The sequence below is a fragment of the Hemitrygon akajei genome, chromosome 17 (assembly GCF_048418815.1).
Source record: "Hemitrygon akajei chromosome 17, sHemAka1.3, whole genome shotgun sequence".
In the NCBI taxonomy this organism is placed as follows: Eukaryota; Metazoa; Chordata; class Chondrichthyes; order Myliobatiformes; family Dasyatidae; genus Hemitrygon; species Hemitrygon akajei.
Genome location: NC_133140.1, coordinates 9951989 through 9976239, shown reverse-complemented (window position 1 = coordinate 9976239; position 24251 = coordinate 9951989). Strand labels below are relative to the sequence as shown.

General features: G+C 51.6%; 1 protein-coding gene across 2 annotated transcripts in view; it reads left to right on the top strand.

Annotated features, from left to right (window-relative positions):
* LOC140740469 (calretinin-like) overlaps window positions 1-23309 on the top strand; it is a 455595-nt gene extending 432286 nt beyond the window's left edge. For both annotated transcript variants that reach the window (XM_073069645.1, XM_073069646.1), the window contains 3 exons: window positions 12790-12843; window positions 15572-15643; window positions 19100-23309. In XM_073069645.1, coding sequence (XP_072925746.1) covers window positions 12790-12843; window positions 15572-15643; window positions 19100-19213 — 240 coding nt within the window. In that variant the 3' untranslated portion in view covers window positions 19214-23309. The remainder of the gene's footprint in view (window positions 1-12789; window positions 12844-15571; window positions 15644-19099) is intronic.
* Window positions 23310-24251: the final 942 nt, after the last annotated feature.

The window sequence follows — 24251 nt, the reverse complement described above, 5'->3', positions numbered from 1 at the left end:
ACACCAGGGACCTTGCGTCCAGGGTGAGGTTGGACTGAGACACCAGGGACCTTGCGTCCAGGGTGAGGTTGGACTGAGACACCAGGGTCCTGCGTCCAGGGTGAGGTTGGACTGAGACACCAGGGACCTGCGTCCAGGGAGAGGTTGGACTGAGACACCAGGGACCTGCGTCCAGGGTGAGATTGGACTGAGACACCAGGGACCTGCGTCCAGGGTGAGATTGGACTGAGACACCAGGGACCTGCGTCCAGGCTGAGATTGGACTGAGACACCAGGGACCTGCGTCCAGGCTGAGATTGGACTGAGACACCAGACACCGTGTGTCCAGGATGAGATTGGACTGAGACACCAGACACCGTGTGTCCAGGGTGAGATTGGACTGAGACACCAGACACCGTGTGTCCAGGGTGAGATTGGACAGAGACACCAGACACCGTGTGTCCAGGGTGAGATTGGACAGAGACACCAGACACCGTGTGTCCAGGGTGAGAGTGGACTGAGACACCAGGGACCTGCGTCCAGGGTGAGATTGGACTGAGACACCAGGGACCTGCGTCCAGGATGAGATTGGACTGAGACACCAGGGACCTGCGTCCAGGGTGAGATTGGACTGAGACACCAGGGACCTGCGTCCAGGGTGAGATTGGACTGAGACACCAGGGACCTGCGTCCAGGGTGAGGTTGGACTGAGACACCAGGGACCTGCGTCCAGGGTGAGGTTGGACTGAGACACCAGGGACCTGCGTCCAGGGTGAGGTTGGACTGAGACACCAGGGACCTGCGTCCAGGGTGAGGTTGGACTGAGACACCAGGGACCTGCGTCCAGGGTGAGGTTGGACTGAGACACCAGGGACCTGCGTCCAGGGTGAGGTTGGACTGAGACACCAGGGACCTGCGTCCAGGGTGAGGTTGGACTGAGACACCAGGGACCTGCGTCCAGGGTGAGGTTGGACTGAGACACCAGGGACCTGCGTCCAGGGTGAGATTGGACTGAGACACCAGGGACCTGCGTCCAGGGTGAGGTTGGACTGAGACGCCAGACACCGTGTGTCCAGGGTGAGATTGGACTGAGACGCCAGACACCGTGTGTCCAGGGTGAGGTTGGACTGAGACGCCAGACACCGTGTGTCCAGGGTGAGATTGGACTGAGACGCCAGACACCGTGTGTCCAGGGTGAGATTGGACTGAGACGCCAGACACCGTGTGTCCAGGGTGAGGTTGGACTGAGACGCCAGACACCGTGTGTCCAGGGTGAGGTTGGACTGAGACGCCAGACACCGTGTGTCCAGGGTGAGATTGGACAGAGACACCAGACACTGTGTGTCCAGGGTGAGGTTGGACAGAGACACCAGACACTGTGTGTCCAGGGTGAGGTTGGACAGAGACACCAGACACTGTGTGTCCAGGGTGAGGTTGGACTGAGACGCCAGACACTGTGTGTCCAGGGTGAGGTTGGACAGAGACACCAGGGACCTGCGTCCAGGGTGAGGTTGGACTGAGACACCAGGGACCTTGTGTCCAGGGTGAGATTGGACTGAGATGCCAGAGACCTGTGTCCAGGGTGAGGTTGGACTGAGACACCAGACACTGTGTGTCCAGGTTGAGGTTGGACAGAGACACCAGGGACCTGCGTCCAGGGTGAGATTGGACTGAGACGCCAGGGACCTGTGTCCAGGGTGAGGTTGGACTGAGACGCCAGACACCGTGTGTCCAGGGTGAGGTTGGACTGAGACGCCAGACACCGTGTGTCCAGGGTGAGGTTGGACTGAGACGCCAGACACTGTGTGTCCAGGGTGAGGTTGGACAGAGACGCCAGGGACCTTGTGTCCAGGGTGAGATTGGACTGAGACACCAGGGACCTGCGTCCAGGGTGAGGTTGGACTGAGACACCAGGGACCTTGTGTCCAGGGTGAGGTTGGACAGAGACACCAGACACCGTGCGTCCAGGGTGAGGTTGGACAGAGACACCAGACACTGTGTGTCCAGGGTGAGGTTGGACTGAGACACCAGACACTGTGTGTCCAGGGTGAGATTGGACTGAGACGCCAGACACCGTGTGTCCAGGGTGAGATTGGACTGAGACGCCAGGGACCTGTGTCCAGGGTGAGATTGGACTGAGACGCCAGACACTGTGTGTCCAGGGTGAGATTGGACTGAGACACCAGGGACCTGCGTCCTGGGTGAGGTTGGACGGAGACACCAGGGACCTTGTGTCCAGGGTGAGGTTGGACTGAGACGCCAGACACCGTGTGTCCAGGGTGAGATTGGACTGAGACACCAGACACTGTGTGTCCAGGGTGAGATTGGACTGAGACACCAGGGACCTGCGTCCTGGGTGAGGTTGGACTGAGACACCAGGGACCTTGTGTCCAGGGTGAGGTTGGACTGAGACGCCAGACACCGTGTGTCCAGGGTGAGGTTGGACAGAGACACCAGACACTGTGTGTCCAGGGTGAGGTTGGACTGAGACGCCAGGGACCTTGTGTCCAGGGTGAGATTGGACTGAGACGCCAGACACTGTGTGTCCAGGGTGAGGTTGGACTGAGACACCAGGGACCTGCGTCCAGGGTGAGGTTGGACTGAGACACCAGGGACCTGCGTCCAGGGTGAGATTGGACTGAGACACCAGGGACCTTGTGTCCAGGGTGAGGTTGGACTGAGACGCCAGACACCGTGTGTCCAGGGTGAGGTTGGACAGAGACACCGGGGACCTTGTGTCCAGTGTGAGATTGGACAGAGACACCAGGGACCTTGCGTCCAGGGTGAGGTTGGACTGAGACACCAGGGACCTGTGTCCAGGGTGAGATTGGACTGAGACACCAGGGACCTGTGTCCAGGGTGAGGTTGGACAGAGACACCAGGGACCTTGTGTCCAGTGTGAGGTTGGACTGAGACGCCAGACACCGTGTGTCCAGGGTGAGGTTGGACTGAGACACCAGACACTGTGTGTCCAGGGTGAGGTTGGACTGAGATGCCAGGGACCTGTGTCCAGGGTGAGATTGGACTGAGACGCCAGACACCGTGTGTCCAGGGTGAGGTTGGACTGAGACGCCAGACACTGTGTGTCCAGGGTGAGATTGGACTGAGACACCAGGGACCTGTGTCCACGGTGAGATTGGACTGAGACACCAGGGACCTTGTGTCCAGGGTGAGATTGGACTGAGACACCAGGGACCTGTGTCCACGGTGAGATTGGACTGAGACACCAGGGACCTTGTGTCCAGGGTGAGATTGGACTGAGACACCAGGGACCTGTGTCCACGGTGAGATTGGACTGAGACACCAGACACCGTGTGTCCAGGGTGAGATTGGACAGAGACACCAGACACCGTGTGTCCAGGGTGAGGTTGGACTGAGACACCAGGGACCTGCGTCCAGGGTGAGGTTGGACTGAGACACCAGGGACCTGCGTCCAGGGTGAGGTTGGACTGAGACACCAGGGACCTTGTGTCCACGGTGAGATTGGACTGAGACACCAGGGACCTGTGTCCAGGGTGAGATTGGACTGAGACACCAGGGACCTGTGTCCAGGGTGAGATTGGACTGAGACGCCAGGGACCTTGTGTCCAGTGTGAGGTTGGACTGAGACGCCAGACACCGTGTGTCCAGGGTGAGATTGGACTGAGACGCCAGACACCGTGTGTCCAGGGTGAGGTTGGACTGAGACGCCAGACACTGTGTGTCCAGGATGAGATTGGACTGAGACACCAGACACCGTGTGTCCAGGGTGAGGTTGGACTGAGACGCCAGACACTGTGTGTCCAGGGTGAGATTGGACTGAGACACCAGACACCGTGTGTCCAGGGTGAGATTGGACTGAGACACCAGGGACCTGTGTCCAGGGTGAGATTGGACTGAGACACCAGACACCGTGTGTCCAGGGTGAGATTGGACTGAGACACCAGGGACCTGTGTCCAGGGTGAGATTGGACTGAGACGCCAGACACCGTGTGTCCAGGGTGAGGTTGGACTGAGACGCCAGACACCGTGTGTCCAGGGTGAGGTTGGACTGAGACACCAGGGACCTGTGTCCAGGGTGAGGTTGGACTGAGACGCCAGGGACCTTGTGTCCAGTGTGAGGTTGGACAGAGACACCAGACACTGTGTGTCCAGGGTGAGGTTGGACAGAGACACCAGACACTGTGTGTCCAGGGTGAGGTTGGACAGAGACACCAGACACTGTGTGTCCAGGGTGAGGTTGGACAGAGACACCAGGGTCCTGCGTCCAGGGTGAGGTTGGACTGAGACACCAGGGACCTGCGTCCAGGGTGAGGTTGGACTGAGACACCGGGGACCTGTGTCCAGGGTGAGATTGGACAGAGACACCGGGGACCTTGCGTCCAGTGTGAGATTGGACAGAGACACCAGGGACTTTGTGTCCAGGGTGAGATTGGACTGAGACACCAGGGACCTGCGTCCAGGGTGAGGTTGGACAGAGACACCAGGGACCTTGTGTCCAGGGTGAGGTTGGACTGAGACACCAGGGACCTGCGTCCAGGGTGAGATTGGACTGAGACACCAGGGACCTTGTGTCCAGGGTGAGATTGGACTGAGATGCCAGAGACCTGTGTCCAGGGTGAGATTGGACTGAGACGCCAGACACTGTGTGTCCAGGGTGAGGTTGGACTGAGACGCCAGGGACCTGTGTCCAGGGTGAGGTTGGACAGAGACACCAGGGACCTGCGTCCAGGGTGAGGTTGGACAGAGACACCAGGGACCTGCGTCCAGGGTGAGGTTGGACTGAGACACCAGGGACCTGTGTCCAGGGTGAGGTTGGACTGAGACGCCAGGGACCTGTGTCCAGGGTGAGATTGGACTGAGACGCCAGACACCGTGTGTCCAGGGTGAGGTTGGACTGAGACGCCAGGGACCTGTGTCCAGGGTGAGGTTGGACTGAGACGCCAGACACCGTGTGTCCAGGGTGAGGTTGGACTGAGACGCCAGACACCGTGTGTCCAGGGTGAGGTTGGACTGAGACGCCAGGGACCTGTGTCCAGGGTGAGGTTGGACTGAGACGCCAGGGACCTGTGTCCAGGGTGAGATTGGACTGAGACGCCAGACACCGTGTGTCCAGGGTGAGGTTGGACTGAGACGCCAGACACCGTGTGTCCAGGGTGAGGTTGGACTGAGACACCAGGGACCTGCGTCCAGGGTGAGGTTGGACTGAGACACCAGGGACCTGCGTCCAGGGTGAGATTGGACTGAGACACCAGGGACTTTGTGTCCAGGGTGAGATTGGACTGAGACACCAGGGACCTGCGTCCAGGGTGAGGTTGGACTGAGACACCAGGGACCTGTGTCCAGGGTGAGATTGGACTGAGACACCAGGGACCTGTGTCCAGGGTGAGGTTGGACTGAGACACCGGGGACCTGTGTCCAGGGTGAGATTGGACTGAGACACCAGGGACCTGTGTCCAGGGTGAGATTGGACTGAGACACCAGGGACCTGCGTCCAGGGTTAAGTTGGACAGAGACAGCAGACACCTATTGGCCAGGGTGAAGTTCGACTGAGCCACTATGTGCCTTATGGTCAAGGTGAGGTTGATCTGCCCCTTTAAGTCACATAGGTCACCCCTCCAGTTAAGACATGGGTCAGGTAGAAGGTACACACCGGGAATATAGTTTGCCTAGAAAGTTGAATAACAGAACTGGTCCCAGACAGCAGAGATGGCCAGTGGAAGGATCCCAACCCAAGGTGTCATCTGTCCATTTCCCTCCAGAAATGCCACCTGACCTGCTGAGTTCTTCCAGTGCGTGTGTTTTGGAAGGGACAAAGGAATTTTATTGGTCCGTTAAGAATGTTGGTTACCTTACTGGAATAAATAATTGTTCAGTTGGATGGGCACCCGTCTCTTGCTTGGCCTTCGTGTCCTCGTACTAGGCTGCCTGCCTGTTACCCTTTTACCAGGTGGAAGAGTTCCCACATGGTTGGACCAAAGCTCCCTGCCCATCACTTGCCCAGTCCCTTAACCCACTGAGCAAAGCAATTACAAACAAACAGATCTCTAACCAGCCCTTCCTTGAATAGGTAATGTCGTGTGACTCCTCGTCTCCAACCCCACTCAGGTGACTTTGGCCTGTCCTGCCTAGACAATTGCTCCAGGTAAGCCCACCCTGGTGACACCACCTTATTGACATGACTGTTCCACCAGGCCTTCCCCCCGCCCCACCCTCATTCCAACCAGCATGGCGTGTCCATCTCATCTGAGACTAATGCTTCCCAACCCCACCATATTCCTTGGCCTTTGCTGGGAACTGTAGTTTTGAAGTTCTTCAGCTAAGAACACACTTTTCACATTTCCTCCATTCCTGTGTGGTTCCCTCTCTTTCCCAGTACAAAATGATGTGGCTTTTATGAATATCACAACCTTTCTAACTCTGTTGCTAACTAATCCATAAGTCATTCAGCTAACTTTGGCATATTAACAATGCTGTACCCACACCTCTCTGTAACAGTGTGCAGGTGATGTGAAAACAGCCACTTACTGTATTTTACACACAAACAGTGCTAAGTGGACCGTGCAGGGTAGATGGTGTGTTTATTTTTTCCGTCCCTCTATGTAGTTAGGTCTTTGATAACATTCTATTCTGTGGGATGTAGAAATGTTGCCCAGATGGAGTTTCTGGGCAAGTTTCTACTTCACCAAGCCAGTTGGAGCTCTGTCACCCATAGAGACCAGCAGAAAGTAGGCCTCAAACCAGGCCCAAGCCCAAGGCAGTGGGTTCAGAGGCAGTTCAGTTTGTTTCTGCATCCAGGAGTTTCCTGCAGCACTGTCGGCTTCAGATCAACGAGCTGTGCGTGTGGAAGTAAGCGTGTGTTTGTGTAGTACAGTATTTGTGTGAGTGTTCAGATGTTTTGTGTGTTATATTTGTACATGTGTGTGTATCAGTGTGTTTCTCCGGTCCAGCCTCTTGCCCAGCTGTCAGCCTCTCTCCGCCATCATCCTGCTCCCTGTTGGCATTTGCCCATGTTTGTTTTCTGTCTCTCTGTCCTCCCGTCTCAGTGTGGGATGATCTCTACGCCCCCTTTTCTTGCTCTCCCTCTCTCACACCTCTTGATTCCTCTTTCTGTTCTTCCACCCTGCCTGTCTTTCCATTTGTGTACCTTAATCTTGCTCATTCTTTTATTCAATCTCTTCTCTCTTTCCTTTTCTTTTACCCCCCTCTCTTTTTATTTTAATATCATTTCCTCTCTTTTTATCTTCCCCCTCTTCTTCTCTATCTCTATCTCCCTTACTTTATATTCTTGCCTAATCCCTGAGCCCCTACCTCTCTTGATATTCAGTAAAACAGTCTCCCATTAAACACACTGGAGGGCAGGTACAGCACAGAATCTAGTCTCAAGAATCCCCTTCTTCAGTGCCCCAGAGTAGAGTTAATGCCAAGTGGGGAGAACACAGAAACCCACGCGGTCACGGGGAGAGTGTAGAAACCCAACTGGTCATGGGGAGAGTGTAGAAACCCACGCGGTCATGGGGATAGTGTAGAAACCCACGCGGTCACGGGGAGACATGGAAACCCACGCGGTCACGGGGAGACATGGAAACCCACGCGGTCACGGGGAGAGTGTAGAAACCCACGCGGTCACGGGGAGACATGGAAACCCACGCGGTCACGGGGAGAGTGCAGAAACCCACGTGGTCACGGGGAGAGTGCAGAAACCCACGAGGTCACGGGGAGACACGGAAACCCACGAGGTCACGGGGAGACACGGAAACCCACGCGGTCACGGGGAGACATGGAAACCCACGTGGTCACGGGGAGAACACGGAAACCCACGTGGTCATGGGGAGAGTGTAGAAACCCACGAGGTCACGGGGAGACACGGAAACCCACGCGGTCACGGGGAGACATGGAAACCCACGTGGTCACGGGGAGAACACGGAAACCCACGTGGTCACGGGGAGAGTGTAGAAACCCACGAGGTCACGGGGAGACACGGAAACCCACGCTGTCACGGGGAGACACGGAAACCCACGCGGTCACGGGGAGACATGGAAACCCACGCGGTCACGGGGAGAGTGTAGAAACCCACGTGGTCACGGGGAGACATGGAAACCCACGCGGTCACGGGGAGAGTGTAGAAACCCACGTGGTCACGGGGAGAGTGTAGAAACCCACGAGGTCACGGGGAGACACGGAAACCCACGCGGTCACGGGGAGAACACAGAAACCCACGTGGTCACGGGGAGAACACAGAAACCCACGCGGTCATGGGGAGAGTGTAGAAACCCACGTGGTCACGGGGAGAACACAGAAACCCACGCGGTCACGGGGAGAGTGTAGAAACCCACGCGGTTACGGGGAAACATGGAAACCCACGTGGTCACTGGGAGAGTGTAGAAACCCACGCGGTCACGGGGAGAACTTGGAAACTCACGTGGTCACGGGGAGAACACAGAAACCCACGCGGTCACGGGGAGAGTGTAGAAACCCCACGCGGTCACGGGGAGAGTGTAGAATCCCACGCGGTCACGGGGAGAGTGTAGAAACCCCACGCGGTCACGGGGAGAGTGTAGAAACCCACGTGGTCACGGGGAGAACACAGAAACCCACGCGGTCACGGGGAGAGTGTAGAAACCCCACGCGGTCACGGGGAGAGTGTAGAATCCCACGCGGTCACGGGAAGAACATGGAAACCCACGCGATCACGGGGAGAGTGTAGAAACCCACGTGGTCACGGTGAGACATGGAAACCCACATGGTCACGGGGAGAACACGGAAACCCACGCTGTCACGGGGAGACACGGAAACCCACGCGGTCACGGGGAGACATGGAAACCCACGCGGTCACGGGGAGAGTGTAGAAACACACGCGGTCACGGGGAGAACACGGAAACCCATGCGGTCAAGGGGAGAGTGTAGAAACCCACGTGGTCACAGGGAGAACACAGAAACCCACGTGGTCACGGGGATTCACGGGGAGAGTGTAGAATCCCACGCGGTCATGGGGAGAACACGGAAACCCACGCGCTCACGGGGAGAGTGTAGAAACCCACGCGGTCACAGGGAGAACACAGGAACCCACGCGGTCACGGGGAGAGTGTAGAATCCCACGCGGTCACGGGGAGAACATGGAAACCCACGCGGTCACGGGGAGAGTGTAGAAACCCACGCGGTCACGGGGAGAGTGTAGAAACCCACGCGGTCACGGGGAGAACACGGAAACCCACGCGGTCACGGGGAGAGTGTAGAAACCGCACGCGGTCACGGGGAGAGTGTAGAAACCCACGCGGTCACGGGGAGAACATGGAAACCCACGCGGTCACGGGGAGAGTGTAGAAACCCACGAGGTCACGGGGAGAGTGTAGAAACCCACGTGGTCATGGGGAGACACAGAAACCCACGCGGTCACGGGGAGAACACGGAAACCCACGCGGTCACGGGGAGAGTGTAGAAACCCCACGCGGTCACGGGGAGAACATGGAAACCCACGCGGTCACGGGGAGAGTGTAGAAACCCACGTGGTCATGGGGAGACACAGAAACCCACGCGGTCACGGGGAGAACACGGAAACCCACGCGGTCACGGGGAGAACACAGAAACCCACGTGGTCACGGGGAGAGTGTAGAAACCCACGTGGTCACGGGGAGAGTGTAGAAACCCACGTGGTCATGGGGAGACACAGAAACCCACGCGGTCACGGGGAGAACACGGAAACCCACGCGGTCACGGGGAGAACACGGAAACCCACGCGGTCAAGGGGAGAGTGTAGAAACCCCACGCGGTCACGGGGAGAACATGGAAACCCACGCGGTCACGGGGAGAGTGTAGAAACCCACGTGGTCATGGGGAGACACAGAAACCCACGCGGTCACGGGGAGAACACGGAAACCCACGCGGTCACGGGGAGAACACAGAAACCCACGTGGTCACGGGGAGAGTGTAGAAACCCACGTGGTCACGGGGAGAGTGTAGAAACCCACGTGGTCATGGGGAGACACAGAAACCCACGCGGTCACGGGGAGAACACGGAAACCCACGCGGTCACGGGGAGAGTGTAGAAACCCCACGCGGTCACGGGGAGAACATGGAAACCCACGCGGTCACGGGGAGACATGGAAACCCACGCGGTCACGGGGAGAACACGGAAACCCACGCGGTCACGGGGAGAACACGGAAACCCACGCGGTCACGGGGAGAGTGTAGAAACCCACGTGGTCATGGGGAGACACAGAAACCCACGCGGTCACGGGGAGAACACGGAAACCCACGCGGTCACGGGGAGAACACAGAAACCCACGCGGTCACGGGGAGAACACAGAAACCCACGCGGTCACGGGGAGAGTGTAGAAACCCACGCGGTCACGGGGAGAGTGTAGAAACCCACGCGGTCACGGGGAGAACACAGAAACCCACGCGGTCACGGGGAGAACACAGAAACCCACGCGGTCACGGGGAGAACACAGAAACCCACGCGGTCACGGGGAGAGTGTAGAAACCCACGCGGTCACGGAGAGAGTGTAGAAACCCACGTGGTCACGGGGAGAACATGGAAACCCACGTGGTCACGGGGAGAGTGTAGAATCCCACGCGGTCACAGGGAGAACCTGGAAACCCACGCGGTCACGGGGAGAGTGTAGAAACACACGCGGTCACGGGGAGAACACGGAAACCCACGCGGTCACGGGGAGAACACGGAAACCCACGCGGTCACGGGGAGAGTGTAGAAACCCACGCGGTCACGGGGAGAACACGGAAACCCACGCGGTCACGGGGAGAGTGTAGAAACCCACGTGGTCACGGGGAGAACACAGCAACCCACGCGGTCACGGGGAGAGTGTAGAAACCCACGCGGTCACGGGGAGAGTGTAGAAACCCACGCGGTCACGGGGAGAACACGGAAACCCACGCGGTCACGGGGAGACATGGAAACCCACGCGGTCACGGGGAGAACACGGAAACCCACGCGGTCACGGGGAGACATGGAAACCCACGCGGTCACGGGGAGAGTGTAGAAACCCACGTGGTCACGGGGAGAACACAGCAACCCACGCGGTCACGGGGAGAGTGTAGAAACCCACGCGGTCACGGGGAGAGTGTAGAAACCCACGCGGTCACGGGGAGAACACGGAAACCCACGCGGTCACGGGGAGAGTGTAGAAACACACGCGGTCACAGGGAGAACACAGAAACCCACGCGGTCACGGGGAGAACACGGAAACCCACGCGGTCACGGGGAGAACACGGAAACCCACACGGTCACGGGGAGAACACGGAAACCCACGTGGTCATGGGGAGAACACAGAAACCCCTTACAGCCAGCAGTGGGAATTGTTCCTCTGCTGTTCCTACTCGCCTCCATGCGGTCCCAGTTAAACCTTGGGTACAACACCAAGTGAAACTCCATTCCCTGCACCACACCAAACACTCCCAGGCAGGTACAGTACAAGACAGAAACACAGTTCTTTTTGTACTTGTGTTGGAACTAAGTATGCTTTTCCAGGAATTTGAGCCCTGAATTAATCCAAGCTGAACTTTGAACAGTATAGCACAGAAACAGGCTTCCGTGTCTGTGCCGAACGCGATGCCAAATTAAACTGAGTCCCTTCTGCCTACACGTGATCTGTATCCCTTCATTCCTTGTATATTCGTGTGACATGAGAAAATGTTTTGGACTCCACTATCTTATCTGCTTACACCACCACCACTGGCTGCTGTTTCAGACCCACACCGCTCTCTTTGCGGAAAAAAAACTTGCCCTGTGCATTTCCTTTAAACTTAACCCCTTGCACTTCCAAGTACTTGACATTTCTACCTTGGGAAAAAGATACTGGCTCTGTCTACATCTCTCGTAATGTAATAAATTCCCGTTAGGCCTCTGCCGCTCCTGAGAAAACAACCCACGATTGCCCAACATCTGATAACGCATGCCCTCTCATCCTGGTATTGTCAGGAGGGTGTGTGACTTGGAGAACAACTTCCAGCTGGTATGCTCTCTGTGCTTTTGCTGCCCTTGTCTTTCCAGCTGGGAGAGGTGGTGGGTTCGGAAGGTGCTGTCTGAGTTGCTGCAGTGCATCCTGTAGACGGTACACACTGCTGACACTGTGTGTCGGTGGTGGAGTGAGAGGTTGTGGATAGGGTGACTATCGATAAGGCTGCATTGGGTTTGGAAGGTGCTGTCTGAGTTGCTGCAGTGCATCCTGTAGACGGTACACACTGCTGACACTGTGTGTCGGTGGTGGAGTGAGAGGTTGTGGATAGGGTGACTATCGATAAGGCTGCATTGGGTTTGGAAGGTGCTGTCTGAGTTGCTGCAGTGCATCCTGTAGACGGTACACACTGCTGTTACCGTGTGTCGGTGGTGGAGCGAGTGAGTGAGTGGTTGTGAATGGGGTATCTGTCAAATGGGCTGCAATATCCGGGATGGTGTTCAGCTCCTGGAGTGGTGAAGCTGCCCATGACCAGTGAAGGTTCTGAGAACACTAAGCTGATGAGAGGGCCAGAGGGAACGGGTAGAGTGTGCATCTCCTCAGCTCAGACCCTGGGATGTACAGCAAAACACAGAAAACCGCACGTTTAATCCCGATGGTGTGCCAAGTGTAAAACGTCTCCTTAAAGCCCTCTTTCTGATGCTTTCCTTCACTGGACACAGTGAGAGGCCTCTCCTATGTCCTGGCATCAGCTGGCCATTCTCTCACCCAGCTGTGTGCGTGTGAGACCAGTGGAAAGCAGAAGCCCTATGTCCAGTTGAAGCAGGTTAGACAACAGGCAGAGTGTGGTCTGGAGAATGGACCTGACAGAAATGTACTGTCAAATGTTTCTAATTTTGTTTTTTTGCATTTACAGGGCATGAAACTGAATGCAGAAGAGTTCAATGCAATATTCACATTTTATGACAGGGTAACTATCACCTCCTGATCATGTGAAATCCATCGGAAGTGTTGCTGGATCTGCAGGCCTTTGTCTGAACGGGCGAAATGGTGTCGCCCTCACCCCTGGAGTTGGATGGGAGATACCCTCAGGGCAGAGTGGGATGAGACTGTGGTGATGATGACTCTGTGCTGGCTTGAGTTTAGATGGTGGCCCTGGAAAATCCAGAAAGACGGAGAGGATTGTTCCTAACTTTGAAGAGATTAGAACAAGTAACATAGTCTCAGGGAAAGTGGATGGCGTTCGGGTCATAGAATCATCATGGAAACAGCTCCTTCAACCTGATTGGTCTGTGGCAACCCAGTTTCACACCTAAGCTAGGCCCATTTGCCCCATATCCCTCTAAACCTTTACTGTCCAGGTTCATTTGGTATGTTATTAATGTACCTGCTTCCATATATCAACCACTCTCCAGATAAAAAAGTTGCCCCTTAGTGTTCCTATTAATTCTCTTGCCTCTCATCTTAAGCCAATGTTTTCTAATTCTTGATTTCCCAACTGTGGGAAAGAGTGTGCTCATTCACTGTATCTCTGCCCCTCAATTTTACCCACCTCTCATTCTCCTAGACTCCAATGAAACTAGTTTCAACCTGCTCAACCTCTCCAAGTCCCTCGAGTCCTGCCAAGTTTCCTCTGTGCTCATTCCAGGTCTGAACTTGCAGGAACTCTTTCTGCCGGGGACCTTGGGTAGCAGCAACAGGTGTTTGGATGCTTAGGGAAGGGGGGATTAAGGGGGAAATGGGCTTGTGGTACAAGGAATTGAGTAGACACTCCTGCGCTTGTTTCTCTGATCATTAAGGGGCAGTGTCATCCAATCCCATAAAATATTTCCCCTTCATGGGGGAGGAGGCTTGGTGATGCATATGGAGGGCTGAAATGCCCCATCATTCTCTTTCAGACTAGGTTAGGACTTTAACCAGTGGTGTGTTATTGGGGTTGGTGCTGAGTTCACCATTGTTCCTCATATCGTTTAATGATCTGGCTGTGAATGTCAGTAAATGTGCAGATGACACTGGAATTGGTGCTGCATTGGGCTGTCTAGAGTTACAACAAGATATAGATCAACATATATGCACGGGTACTTTGATAATAAATTTTACTTTGAACTGGGAAACTGGGCAAGGGAATGGCAGATGGGATGTAACTTGGACAAGTGGGAATGATGCATTTTGGAAGGTTAAATTAGAACAGGACTTGCACTGCGAGTGGCAGGATACAGGGAGTATTGCTGAGCAGAGACATCTTGGAATACAGGTACGTAGCTCCCTGAAAGTGGTAGCACAGGATTGTGAACAAGCCCTTTGGCATGCTGGCCTTCACTGGCGAGACACTGAGTACAAGGGAAAGGGGGAAAGGGCGTTGTGTTACAGTTGTATGGTTGGTAGTAGATTAGGTGTTCTGTGCTACACAACTCCGTCTTTAAAACTGCCACAAAGCATATTTTTCCAGCTAAAAAGGTGTGATGTACATAGCTGATGAGAGAGCAAGATGCATTCTGACTACCCTGTGTGTCCAATATCTTTAACTGCATTACATTCAGGTGGTTTCTGGCTGTGTCCTCAGGATAGAAATGCTTACATCAACAGGTTTTACCTTCTTTGCCCAAAGAGACTGTGGATATCTTGTCATGCTGTACTTAGCAACTTAGGAATCCCCATTGACAGGAATGTGCGTCGGCCAGGGGGCAGAGATTCAGCAGGAAGTTGGCTGGAATGGAGTGTTGTAGTTATGAGGAGAGACAGGAGAGGTCTGTACTCCCTAGGGCGGAGGATGTTGGCAGGGGTGGAGTGTTGTAGTTATGAGGAGAGACTGGAGAGGTCTGTACTCCCTAGGGCAGAGGATGTTGGCAGGGGTGGAGTGTTGTAGTTATGAGGAGAGACTGGAGAGGTCTGTACTCCCTAGGGCGGAGGATGTTGGCAGGGGTGGAGTGTTGTAGTTATGAGGAGAGACTGGACAGGTCTGTACTCCCTAGGGCGGAGGATGTTGGCAAGGGTGGAGTGTTGTAGTTATGAGGAGAGACTGGAGAGGTCTGTACTCCCTAGGGCAGAGGATGTTGGCAGGGGTGGAGTGTTGTAGTTATGAGGAGAGACTGGAGAGGTCTGTACTCCCTAGGGCAGAGGATGTTGGCAGGGGTGGAGTGTTGTAGTTATGAGGAGAGACTGGAGAGGTCTGTTCTCACCCAACCTTCGTTTTATCTGTAAATTCACTAATCCTCCCTTCCACTTCCTTATCCAAGTCATTTATAAAAATCACAAAGAGCAGGGGACCCAGAACAGATCGTGTGTAACATCACTGGTCACTGACCTCCAGGCAAATAAATACCCTCTGCCTTCTATGGGCAAGTCAGTTTGGAATCCTTATATGCCCTTATGCAATATGGTGTTGCTGTTCACCATCCACGTGTCCTGGGTAGTTTGAAAGCTGTGCTGGGTTTATTAAGGTTTGACAGAGTGTTGCTGTCAGCTGCAGCGGCTCTTACCTCCGCTGTGAAGGACAAACCAGGCTCGGGGGCCAATGGGGTAGGTAACCTGACCTCGAGGGTCAGGGAGCCCTGTCAGTGTTCTGCAGAGCAGAGGTTGATGGGTGAAAGGTCAGAGTCCCAAATTAGTGAGCAGTGAAACTGGCGGGTGCTGCAGCTTCTACTCTGACTGTGTGTTTTTACCGTCTAATTCCCACTGCTTTCTCTCTGTTTCCTCAGGATGGAAATGGTTACATTGACAGTCAGGAGCTGGATGCATTACTGAAAGATTTGTATGAGAAAAATAAGAAGGTGGGTCACAGGCTGCTCACATTCCCCCGTCACTGCTCGGGGAAGCAAGCATTTCTTAGCCCTGCCCCGAACAACACTGACCTGATGGTCACTGTACGTGTTAGATACCTTCCACCCCACCCTGACAGGTGGAGACTGTGGGTCATGGGCACAAATCAGCCCATCGAGTCTGCTTCACCATTCAATCACAATCACATTCTCCCTATAACCCTTAACCCCCTGCCAGTCAGGAACTCTGCCCTAAATACACCCAACAACTTGCCTCCATTCTGTGACAGCAAATTCCACAGATTCACCACAGTCTGGTTGAAGAAATTCCTCCTCATCTCTATTTTAAAAGGACATCCCTTTATTCTGAGGTGTGCCTCAGACTCACTACTACTGGAAGCATCCTTTCTGCGCCCACCCCATCCAGTATCTGTCAAAGCCACCCCTGTAAGGTCTGAGTTGGTGTCAGTAACAAATCTGCTCCTCCATTCATTCTTTCGATGAGCCCTGATGTTTGGGGGTGGGTGATAGAGTATATGGTACACCCAATGAATTCCTCTACTGACAGTCCAGTCTTTCACAAGTTGCCTCAAGAATTGAGACCCATTATCTGACTGTATCTCTTGAGGGCCCCCAATAATAACTATTTAACTTCTGCAATCCCTTCAGAGTGTGATCCTGACCAGCTTTTCTACAATGAATTGCCATTAACTGTCCTAAGCAGGTGTCAACCATGGGAAGCAAATAGTTGAATTGTCGCTGCTGTGGAAAGGGTCTGATGTAATCGATCTGCCATCCCTTTTAATGTAGGCAGTCAGCTTCTCTGGGAGTGCTCTTCTTTTAACCTGCTGACAAATATCACGTGCAGTAATAACTCCTATCATCACGTCTACTGGTAGTTGTATACCTTGTTGTTTAGCCCGTTCAGTCGTACCATCCACTTCCAAATGACCAGCCTTTTTATGTGCCCATTCTCCCATCACACGGAATTCAGGGGTGCCCACCTGAAATACCTGGATTATCTAGTCTACTTTATTATTAAAGGCAGTGGATAGAGACTATCTACATAGGGAAAAAAAACAATCTTCACTCGTTGGTATGCTACCCAGATTTCTTCTGTCCCAACAAAGGCTTTCTCTGTATCTGCCCGCTTCATTGCTGCCATCCTCTCATTCCTTTGGCAACTGCCATGAGAGTGTGTGTGTGTCCAGCTGACTGAAATGGTAAGGACTCTGGAAGCTAGCTGGCAGTCCAGCTGACTGAAATGGTAAGGACTCTGGAAGCTAGCTGGCAGTCCAGCTGACTGAAATGGTAAGGACTCTGGAAGCTAGCTGGCAGTCCAGCTGACTGAAATGGTAAGGACTCTGGAAGCTAGCTGGCAGTCCAGCTGACTGAAATGGTAAGGAGACTGGAAGCTAGCTGGCTGGAAACACCCTCTCCCTGCTGCTGCAGGACTGCACCTGTAATTAGATCCAGTATGGCGGCTTTCCGGCAACTGTAGTTGTCTTTAAACCAGGTGTGGCGTTTGTCTGCTTCAGGTTCATTTAGATACCCAAGTAACAGCAGAGGGAAACACTGGTGTAGAGAGTTCTGGTTCTATCTATGAACATGTCGGCTACACTTTTTGTGTAATTTGCTGACACCCTCTGTGCCCTTATTTGCCTGTTCTGCAATGTACCACTTCCATTTTACGATGGAGGCTTGCAGCACCCTCTCTGCCCTGTTAGTAGTGGAGCTCTCTGGAAGCACCTACGTCATAATGGGATGGCCAGGTCTCATGATTACCTTGCTTACCTCTGTAGATATCTCAGTCTTCACCAAAAGTAGCAGGCTAGCAGCTGTCTTTCAAAGGATGTATATCTTTCAGCTGCAGGGTTTGGGACCAGAACCCAAGGGGAATTTTCACCCTATTCTGCCTTTGCCATAAACTCCATGCACCAGTGTTCTGATGTAAGGATGGATATCTGCAGCTCAGAGGATAATCCGGATAAATGAGGATTCAGTGAACATTGCTCCTTGCCAGCCTTGAACACCTGCTGCTCTGGACCCCATTCAAAAGTTGCTTTCTTCCTAGTTACTTTATATAAGGGTTGTAAAAGGACAGTTGGGTGTGATATGTGCCACCTTCAGTAGTACAAAAGCTCCATGAACCTTTGGGTCTCTTTTTTATTGGGGGGGTGACCATTTCAGTTGTCACAATCTGTACTTTGGGATTACTTGATGTCTTGAGACCTGCTGGATATGCAGTACTGGACTGCCTGGCTCAGCGCCTCCCTGTATTTTCTGTGGATTCACTACCCATCTTTGGTCCCTCGTTGCTTACTAGTATATCCAGGGCTTCATCTACCTCCTTGGTAGATCCTCTTCACATGATGTCATCGATACATATCTATATCAGGCAAGAGAGTACATGCTTGTATGAGGCTCCCACTAGCCCCACTAAAACAGTTGCTTTTAAAATGCCATATGTGAACTTCCTCAATTTTGTTGGCACAGTCTGTCCCTGCAGCGCATTCATTCCAGTCATATTTTCAGGTATCACAGCTGTCAGTACTTGGGCTTCCATCGTGGTCCCACCCCAATAGCCAGTCAGACTGTTGTTTCCTGTGCTTTTATGTTTCCTCCTAAACTCTCCACTTGCACCAGTGGCTCCTGATGCCCCTCGTCAACCTGCTTTAATACCTCAGTCCTTTCTAGTGCCTCACCCATGGGGTGTTTCATTTGCATCCTCAAAAGGCGTACCAGATTTTCCTTTAAATATGAGGGCGGATAGTGAGCCATCTTGTTCACATGCCCCGATTCAATATCTCATCCAGACTATCTGACTGCAATCTGCAGTGAATGCCTGTATGTGTATCGCAGTTTCTTTGTCTACAGTGTGCCAAGGTGTACCCAGCTGTCCCCAGTCTACTGCAGAGGGATCATTCCTCACTAACATACATCAGAGTCTTGAGAACAAATCTGCGGGATCATCATTGTCATTCCACATCTGATTATCAGTACTGTTTTGTGTAGAGAGAGGGAGCAAGTCATTAGCCTCCTCCATGGTCAGATAAGTCTTGTCAGTACCCGTATCCCAGAAGTGAGCCAACATACAGCAAGATATTCTTAACTCTTCTGCACATATTTATCTCAAATGGCCCCTTTTCCTCAGTCTTCCATGTGCTAGTCATTCTCTCCCCCCGCATCAACAGACCACGTGACCCCCCCCCCCCCCCCCCCCCATCTTCTTGTAGTCGTCTGACTGTGCATGGTCACCAGCGAGTCTGTACAGCCGGGTCCTCACTTGCAATGTCCTGTTCAGGTCTCAGTGGCAGATCCCCTCTCTGTCCCCAAAACCATCCCTACAAGCTTACAAAAACAGCTAACCCTGAGCCACGACTTCGACAGGCTCCAAACACGATGATATATTTCTCAACATGCTGATCAAAGCTGTTAACTGATGTATTGTTCATTAATTGTCCCCAGGAGATGGATATTAAGAAAATGACTGCGTACAAGAAAAACATCTTGTCTCTGTCGCACGGTGGCAAGCTGTATCGGAGAGAGCTGGAGATGATATTGTGCACAGAACCTTTGTAGAAAGGGTCTCGCTGGCAAAGAAAGCACCGCCTATGTCATTCATGGCACCATCCACCCACAGAACAAAACCGTGGTCTGAAAAGCACAGTTTTATCCTGTAGATTAAAAATGCCAGAAGGGACAGGTGTCACACAGATTCATCATTCTTTTCTATGTCTCTCCTTTCCCCCAGCATCTTAAAGCAACAAATGGTATAATTATATACGTACATACATACATATACATATATAATATATATATATATATACTGTAATATATACACAGAGAGAAGCACATTGTGTTTTGGTAAATGTTTTTGTTTGCTAAAAGTATGCCTGGGATTTAAAGCAGAAGATCAGTTAAGCAAGAGGCAATTAATTTTTGATTACTCTGCTGCATTCACATTCAATATCTTGTCCTGGCTCTGAAGTTTCGATAGTCCACAGGCTGAAGGGTTAGCAGGATCTGTGCTGGCTGGCCTGCCTCCCATTCTTGTGAGGAAGGATCAGGTCTCGTGCATCTCTGGCCTTTCATCGTTTACTGCCTTTCCCATCCATCCCTCTCTCCAAAGGAAATCCACCTTCAATTATTCAGGTCCTCCAAGTAAAGTGGTTGGTAAGATTGAAAGATAAAATTCATAAAGTTTAGAGGTAAAGAGATGTCAAGCAGAATCTCTTCACCCAAAGGGCAATTCAGATTCAGGTTTTATATATCACAGGTACAATGAAATGCATTAGCAACCAACACACCTTTAGATGTGCTGGGGGCAGCCCACAAGTGTTGCCACACCTTCTGGCACCAATATTCAACATTCTGGATAGTTGGGGCAGAAATCGGTTAACAAAGGACATTGAATAAACAATTAGAATTCTTCCTTCACCCAACAGATCTGGTAAAGAAAATGGGAATGTTGGAAAACCTCTGTGGACAGGCAGCATCCGTGGAGAGAGTGTCAGATTCAACACTTCTGGTCGATGAACTTCTGTTGGAACTCTCAGAGTAGTTCCTGGCATGAGAGGTCAGGCGTTTCTCCCTCCAGAGATGCTGTCTAACCTGTTGAGTGTTTCCAGCTTTGAGCAGGTGAGATTACTGGAAGGAGCCCAGGCTGAATGAGCAGGCAGGGACGTGGTGACTGAGTCCTGGAGCACTACAGCATGGAAACTGGTCCATGCTTAACTATTCTGTCTAGTCCCATTGACCCCTCACCTCTTAAATGTCGCAATTGAGACTGCACCCACCACTTCCGCTGGCAGCTGGCTCCAGCCTCTGGGTGAAGAAGTTTCTTTTCATTCGACATGGAAAGTCATTGGCCCACTTCTCATCTGACAGATATTTTAGCGCACGGCCTTCAGTAGCTTCGCATGGGACTGGCAGATGTTTTTGATGTAGATCTAAAGGCACCTGCTAATGTCAGGGGTCAGTGATGTCAATGTTACTGTAGAGTAATGCAAATGTAAATAGTCTGTAGGGTGAATATCACAGTACATTCCTACGTGGGTTAATGATGCAACAAAAAATGTTAGACCCTCACAGAGGCCAGTGAGGAAGCTACAACTTTACAGTCTAAGATGTAAAGTTGATCAAGTCAAGGTTCTAGGACAGAAGTTCAAAACTCACCATTTGCCGGGGATGAATTGAGACAGAGTGAAAAGCTTTGCATCTCATCCCATCCAGCCAGATCACTATTAACATCAGTAAGTACACTGGTGTAGTACAAAGGGGAAACAAAAATGCAGGATGTAGTGTTGCAGACACAGAGAAAGTGCGGAGCACATGGATAAGTTAGTTGTAAGGAACATGTCAAGGTAGAATGAGAGATTACACAAGAGATCATTTCAAGAATCTTATTACAGTGGGATAGAGGCTGTCACTGTGGTAATGGGGGGGGGGGGGGGTCTTTCATTATCCCGAGGCAGTTGGAGGTATGGACAGTCAATGGAAGGGAGGCCGCTTTTTGTGATAGACTGGGCTCTGTTCAAAACTCTGCAATCTCCTGCAGTCTGGGACAGAGCATCTGTGATGTAAACGATTATTAAAGCTTGTTGAGTTAATGAATAATCATTACTGTCTATTAATTATGTAAATACAATCTTTACAGTCTCTTTGCATCCAATTAGTACCTAAATGATAAGCAAGTTCCAGATTCCATTAATCTATCTAGCAATTTATTTCGAGTGTTGTCACTTGTTGCATGGTGATACATCCTAAATTTCCTTTTCACTAAATTGATTTCCTATCCTGTATTCTCAATGCTTAAAGTTCCGACAGCATATTTCAATACAGTGCTGTTCCCCAGGGGCAGGTATTAGCATTTGATAGGTGTCCATGATTTGGATGAATTGGGCATAACTTCCAAATCTATAATTGGTACAACGTTTGGAGGCATAGTGAATGGAGGGAGTAGTGAGAACCGCCAGCCGTCAGTTAGGCTGGAGGAACGGGTGTGGGGGATGTTTGTCAATGTGTTTGGAAGACCGAGGAGAGGTAATACAGACCAAAGGGCATATTCTATAAAACGTATTGGAGGAGCAAATCTGGAACTATCTGGAAAAAAAATCATTGGTTATAAATAAAGATGAAGAGAATAAGAGCAAGAAAGTCATGGTGGAACTTTGTCAAATGCTGGTTCAGCCAAAGTTGAAGTGTTGTGTTGGTTCTGGGCACTGCACTGGAGGAGAGGTGTCAAGGTTTTGGAGAGGACAAGGAAGGGATTACTGAAGTGATTCTAGAGGTGAGGAACAGTAGTTTTGTGGATGGATTGGAGGGGCTGGGGTTGTGAGGAGATCTTAGAGAGGCATTGAGTACAGATATAGATAGAGACAACTGTGCCCATGGTGGGGGTTTGGGGGTAACGAGTGTGAGACTGGTGATAGTGAGAGGTTGGTTGTGGAGTTCACAGCTGGGGGAGGAGAAGGTTCAGTTACTGCAAGACCAGGAACGAGGACAGGAATGGGACCAACATTCAGCCAGTATTGACTCTGGGTCAGATAGCCATCCACGATATTGTGTGCTTCTGTGGTTTACAGCTCAACGTTCACCTTCAGTGGGGTTTCCTCCCTAGACTGAATACCCCACTTGTCTCCATTCTTTATAGAGTGGAGTCTGTTTCATTACACATCATTCTTGACACTTCCTCCTTGCTGAGCATCCAGAGCTGGAAACATTATTCCCGTCTGGGTTCTCAGCATGGCATGGTATGGTTCTACTTCATCAGAAGTTGCATTGTTTTTGAGAGAACTGTCAATCACGTCTTTCTGGCATGAAAGGTGAGCATTATCCACAGGGGAAGCTGGTGTCACATTGACACCTTCAGTCAGTACTGGTCACATCATGGAGAATTCCTTCTCCCGTGCCACCACTACCAAATGACGGCTTCACTCCTGTTTTTTATGTCTACTGTGTCAGCAGATTAGTCCTGAGGAAAGAACATGGCTGGGTTTGAATCTGGAGTGTGGGGAGTACCTGTAGTCAGGGGTCAGGAACACGGCTAAAACTCTCCATGCTCCCTTTAAACTCACCAGTTTCACTGGGGAAATGATTACATGTGTGTAACAAAATGAACTAAGTGTTTGGTGCTTAGGTGGAGTGCAGAAGATCTGCTGGTCCAACACCAGAGTACGGGGTGAGTGAGATCATCAAAGACTTAAAGTGCTTGGTTTGCACAGAGACTTTAAAAGGGTTTCAGAAAAATCAACAGAAGAGCCCTTTGCTTGTGATTGCTCCCCAAGGAAACCCAACAAAAACTGCTTTTATTTGACAGCCAATAAAAGTGGTGTGATGCTGGGCTGTAGACTGCCTCACAGAATCAATATTCTACCAATTCTCTGGCTTTTAGTTGGGAGCCAGACCACTATCAGTCAGTGATAAACCAGTGCTCCTGTGTGAGGTCGTCCAGATAACTGACCTTCTGCTGTTTTATTTGCTTTGTGTGTGAACAGGTTTTAGTTTTTACACTGCCTTTTCCTACTTTATACACAGTTGTGGAAAGCTAAGCCTCGTGTCTAGATGTACCTATTGCAATGATTGTCATCCCTTTTTCCAATGAGTTCCAACCTTCCTTTCCTGTTCCATGACTACAAAGCTAAGTTGCTCCGTCAATAAAAATCTTTGCATTAAACATGTTCTTTTTATGTGTTTTTTTTAATATATGTTGAAATTCAATTTGAAATATTACTGCGAGACAAAAAGTTCAAAATAAACATAGTGGCAATGAACCAGGCATTCTTCCACTGTCCTCTCGTCCACTCACTACTTCTCCCTGGCCTCAATTGCACTGTTGTTGCAATAATCACTCAATCTCCTACATATATTGCGTAGAATCTGACTGCTTCACTGCACTCTTGCTGCCTCTCACTAGCCTGCACGTCGCATGAGGAGTGTAATCCTTCACACAGGTGAGTGTTAACACTTACATTCTCTGGTGTATCTCCACAGCTTACCACACCCATTCGCTCCCTATTGCACCATGCCAGTCGTCTCCTACGTATGAACTGACTTTAGTTTTTACCTTGAATATACAGCTGTGCAAGCTTCATGTTTAGATGCTCTGGTGCAAAGACCTCTGACACTCACCGCTCCCTGTTACAGCCCCCAGCAGTGTCACTCACTGGCTCTAATGACATATTATCCTTCCATTTTAATGTGATGGCACTTGCTCAGCCATATTGCATTCCCTGTTGTGGTGAGGATGTAACTCAGTAATGTACTGTTACAATTCAACTCATTACACTCTCAGTTTAGGCCTGTCACTTAACTCCGTGTCTTTCCTTTAACCTATACAACTTCCAGTTAAGTATGACTACCTCTCAACGCACCATGACACGTAACACTTCCATTCATTTGTCACTCGATCACATCTTGTTAAACTGCTTCTGTCAACGTGTACCCTCGGTATTTGACTGGCGGTGGATTCCCACTGCGCGGAGTTTGCGGAGAAAGGAAGGTGAACTTGTAACACAGTTACAGATCGGTAAGAAAGATGTTGTCGGCAGCACTGAATCGTGGCTGGAAGAAAATTATAGCTGGGAGCTTAATGTCCAAGGATACACATTGTATCAGA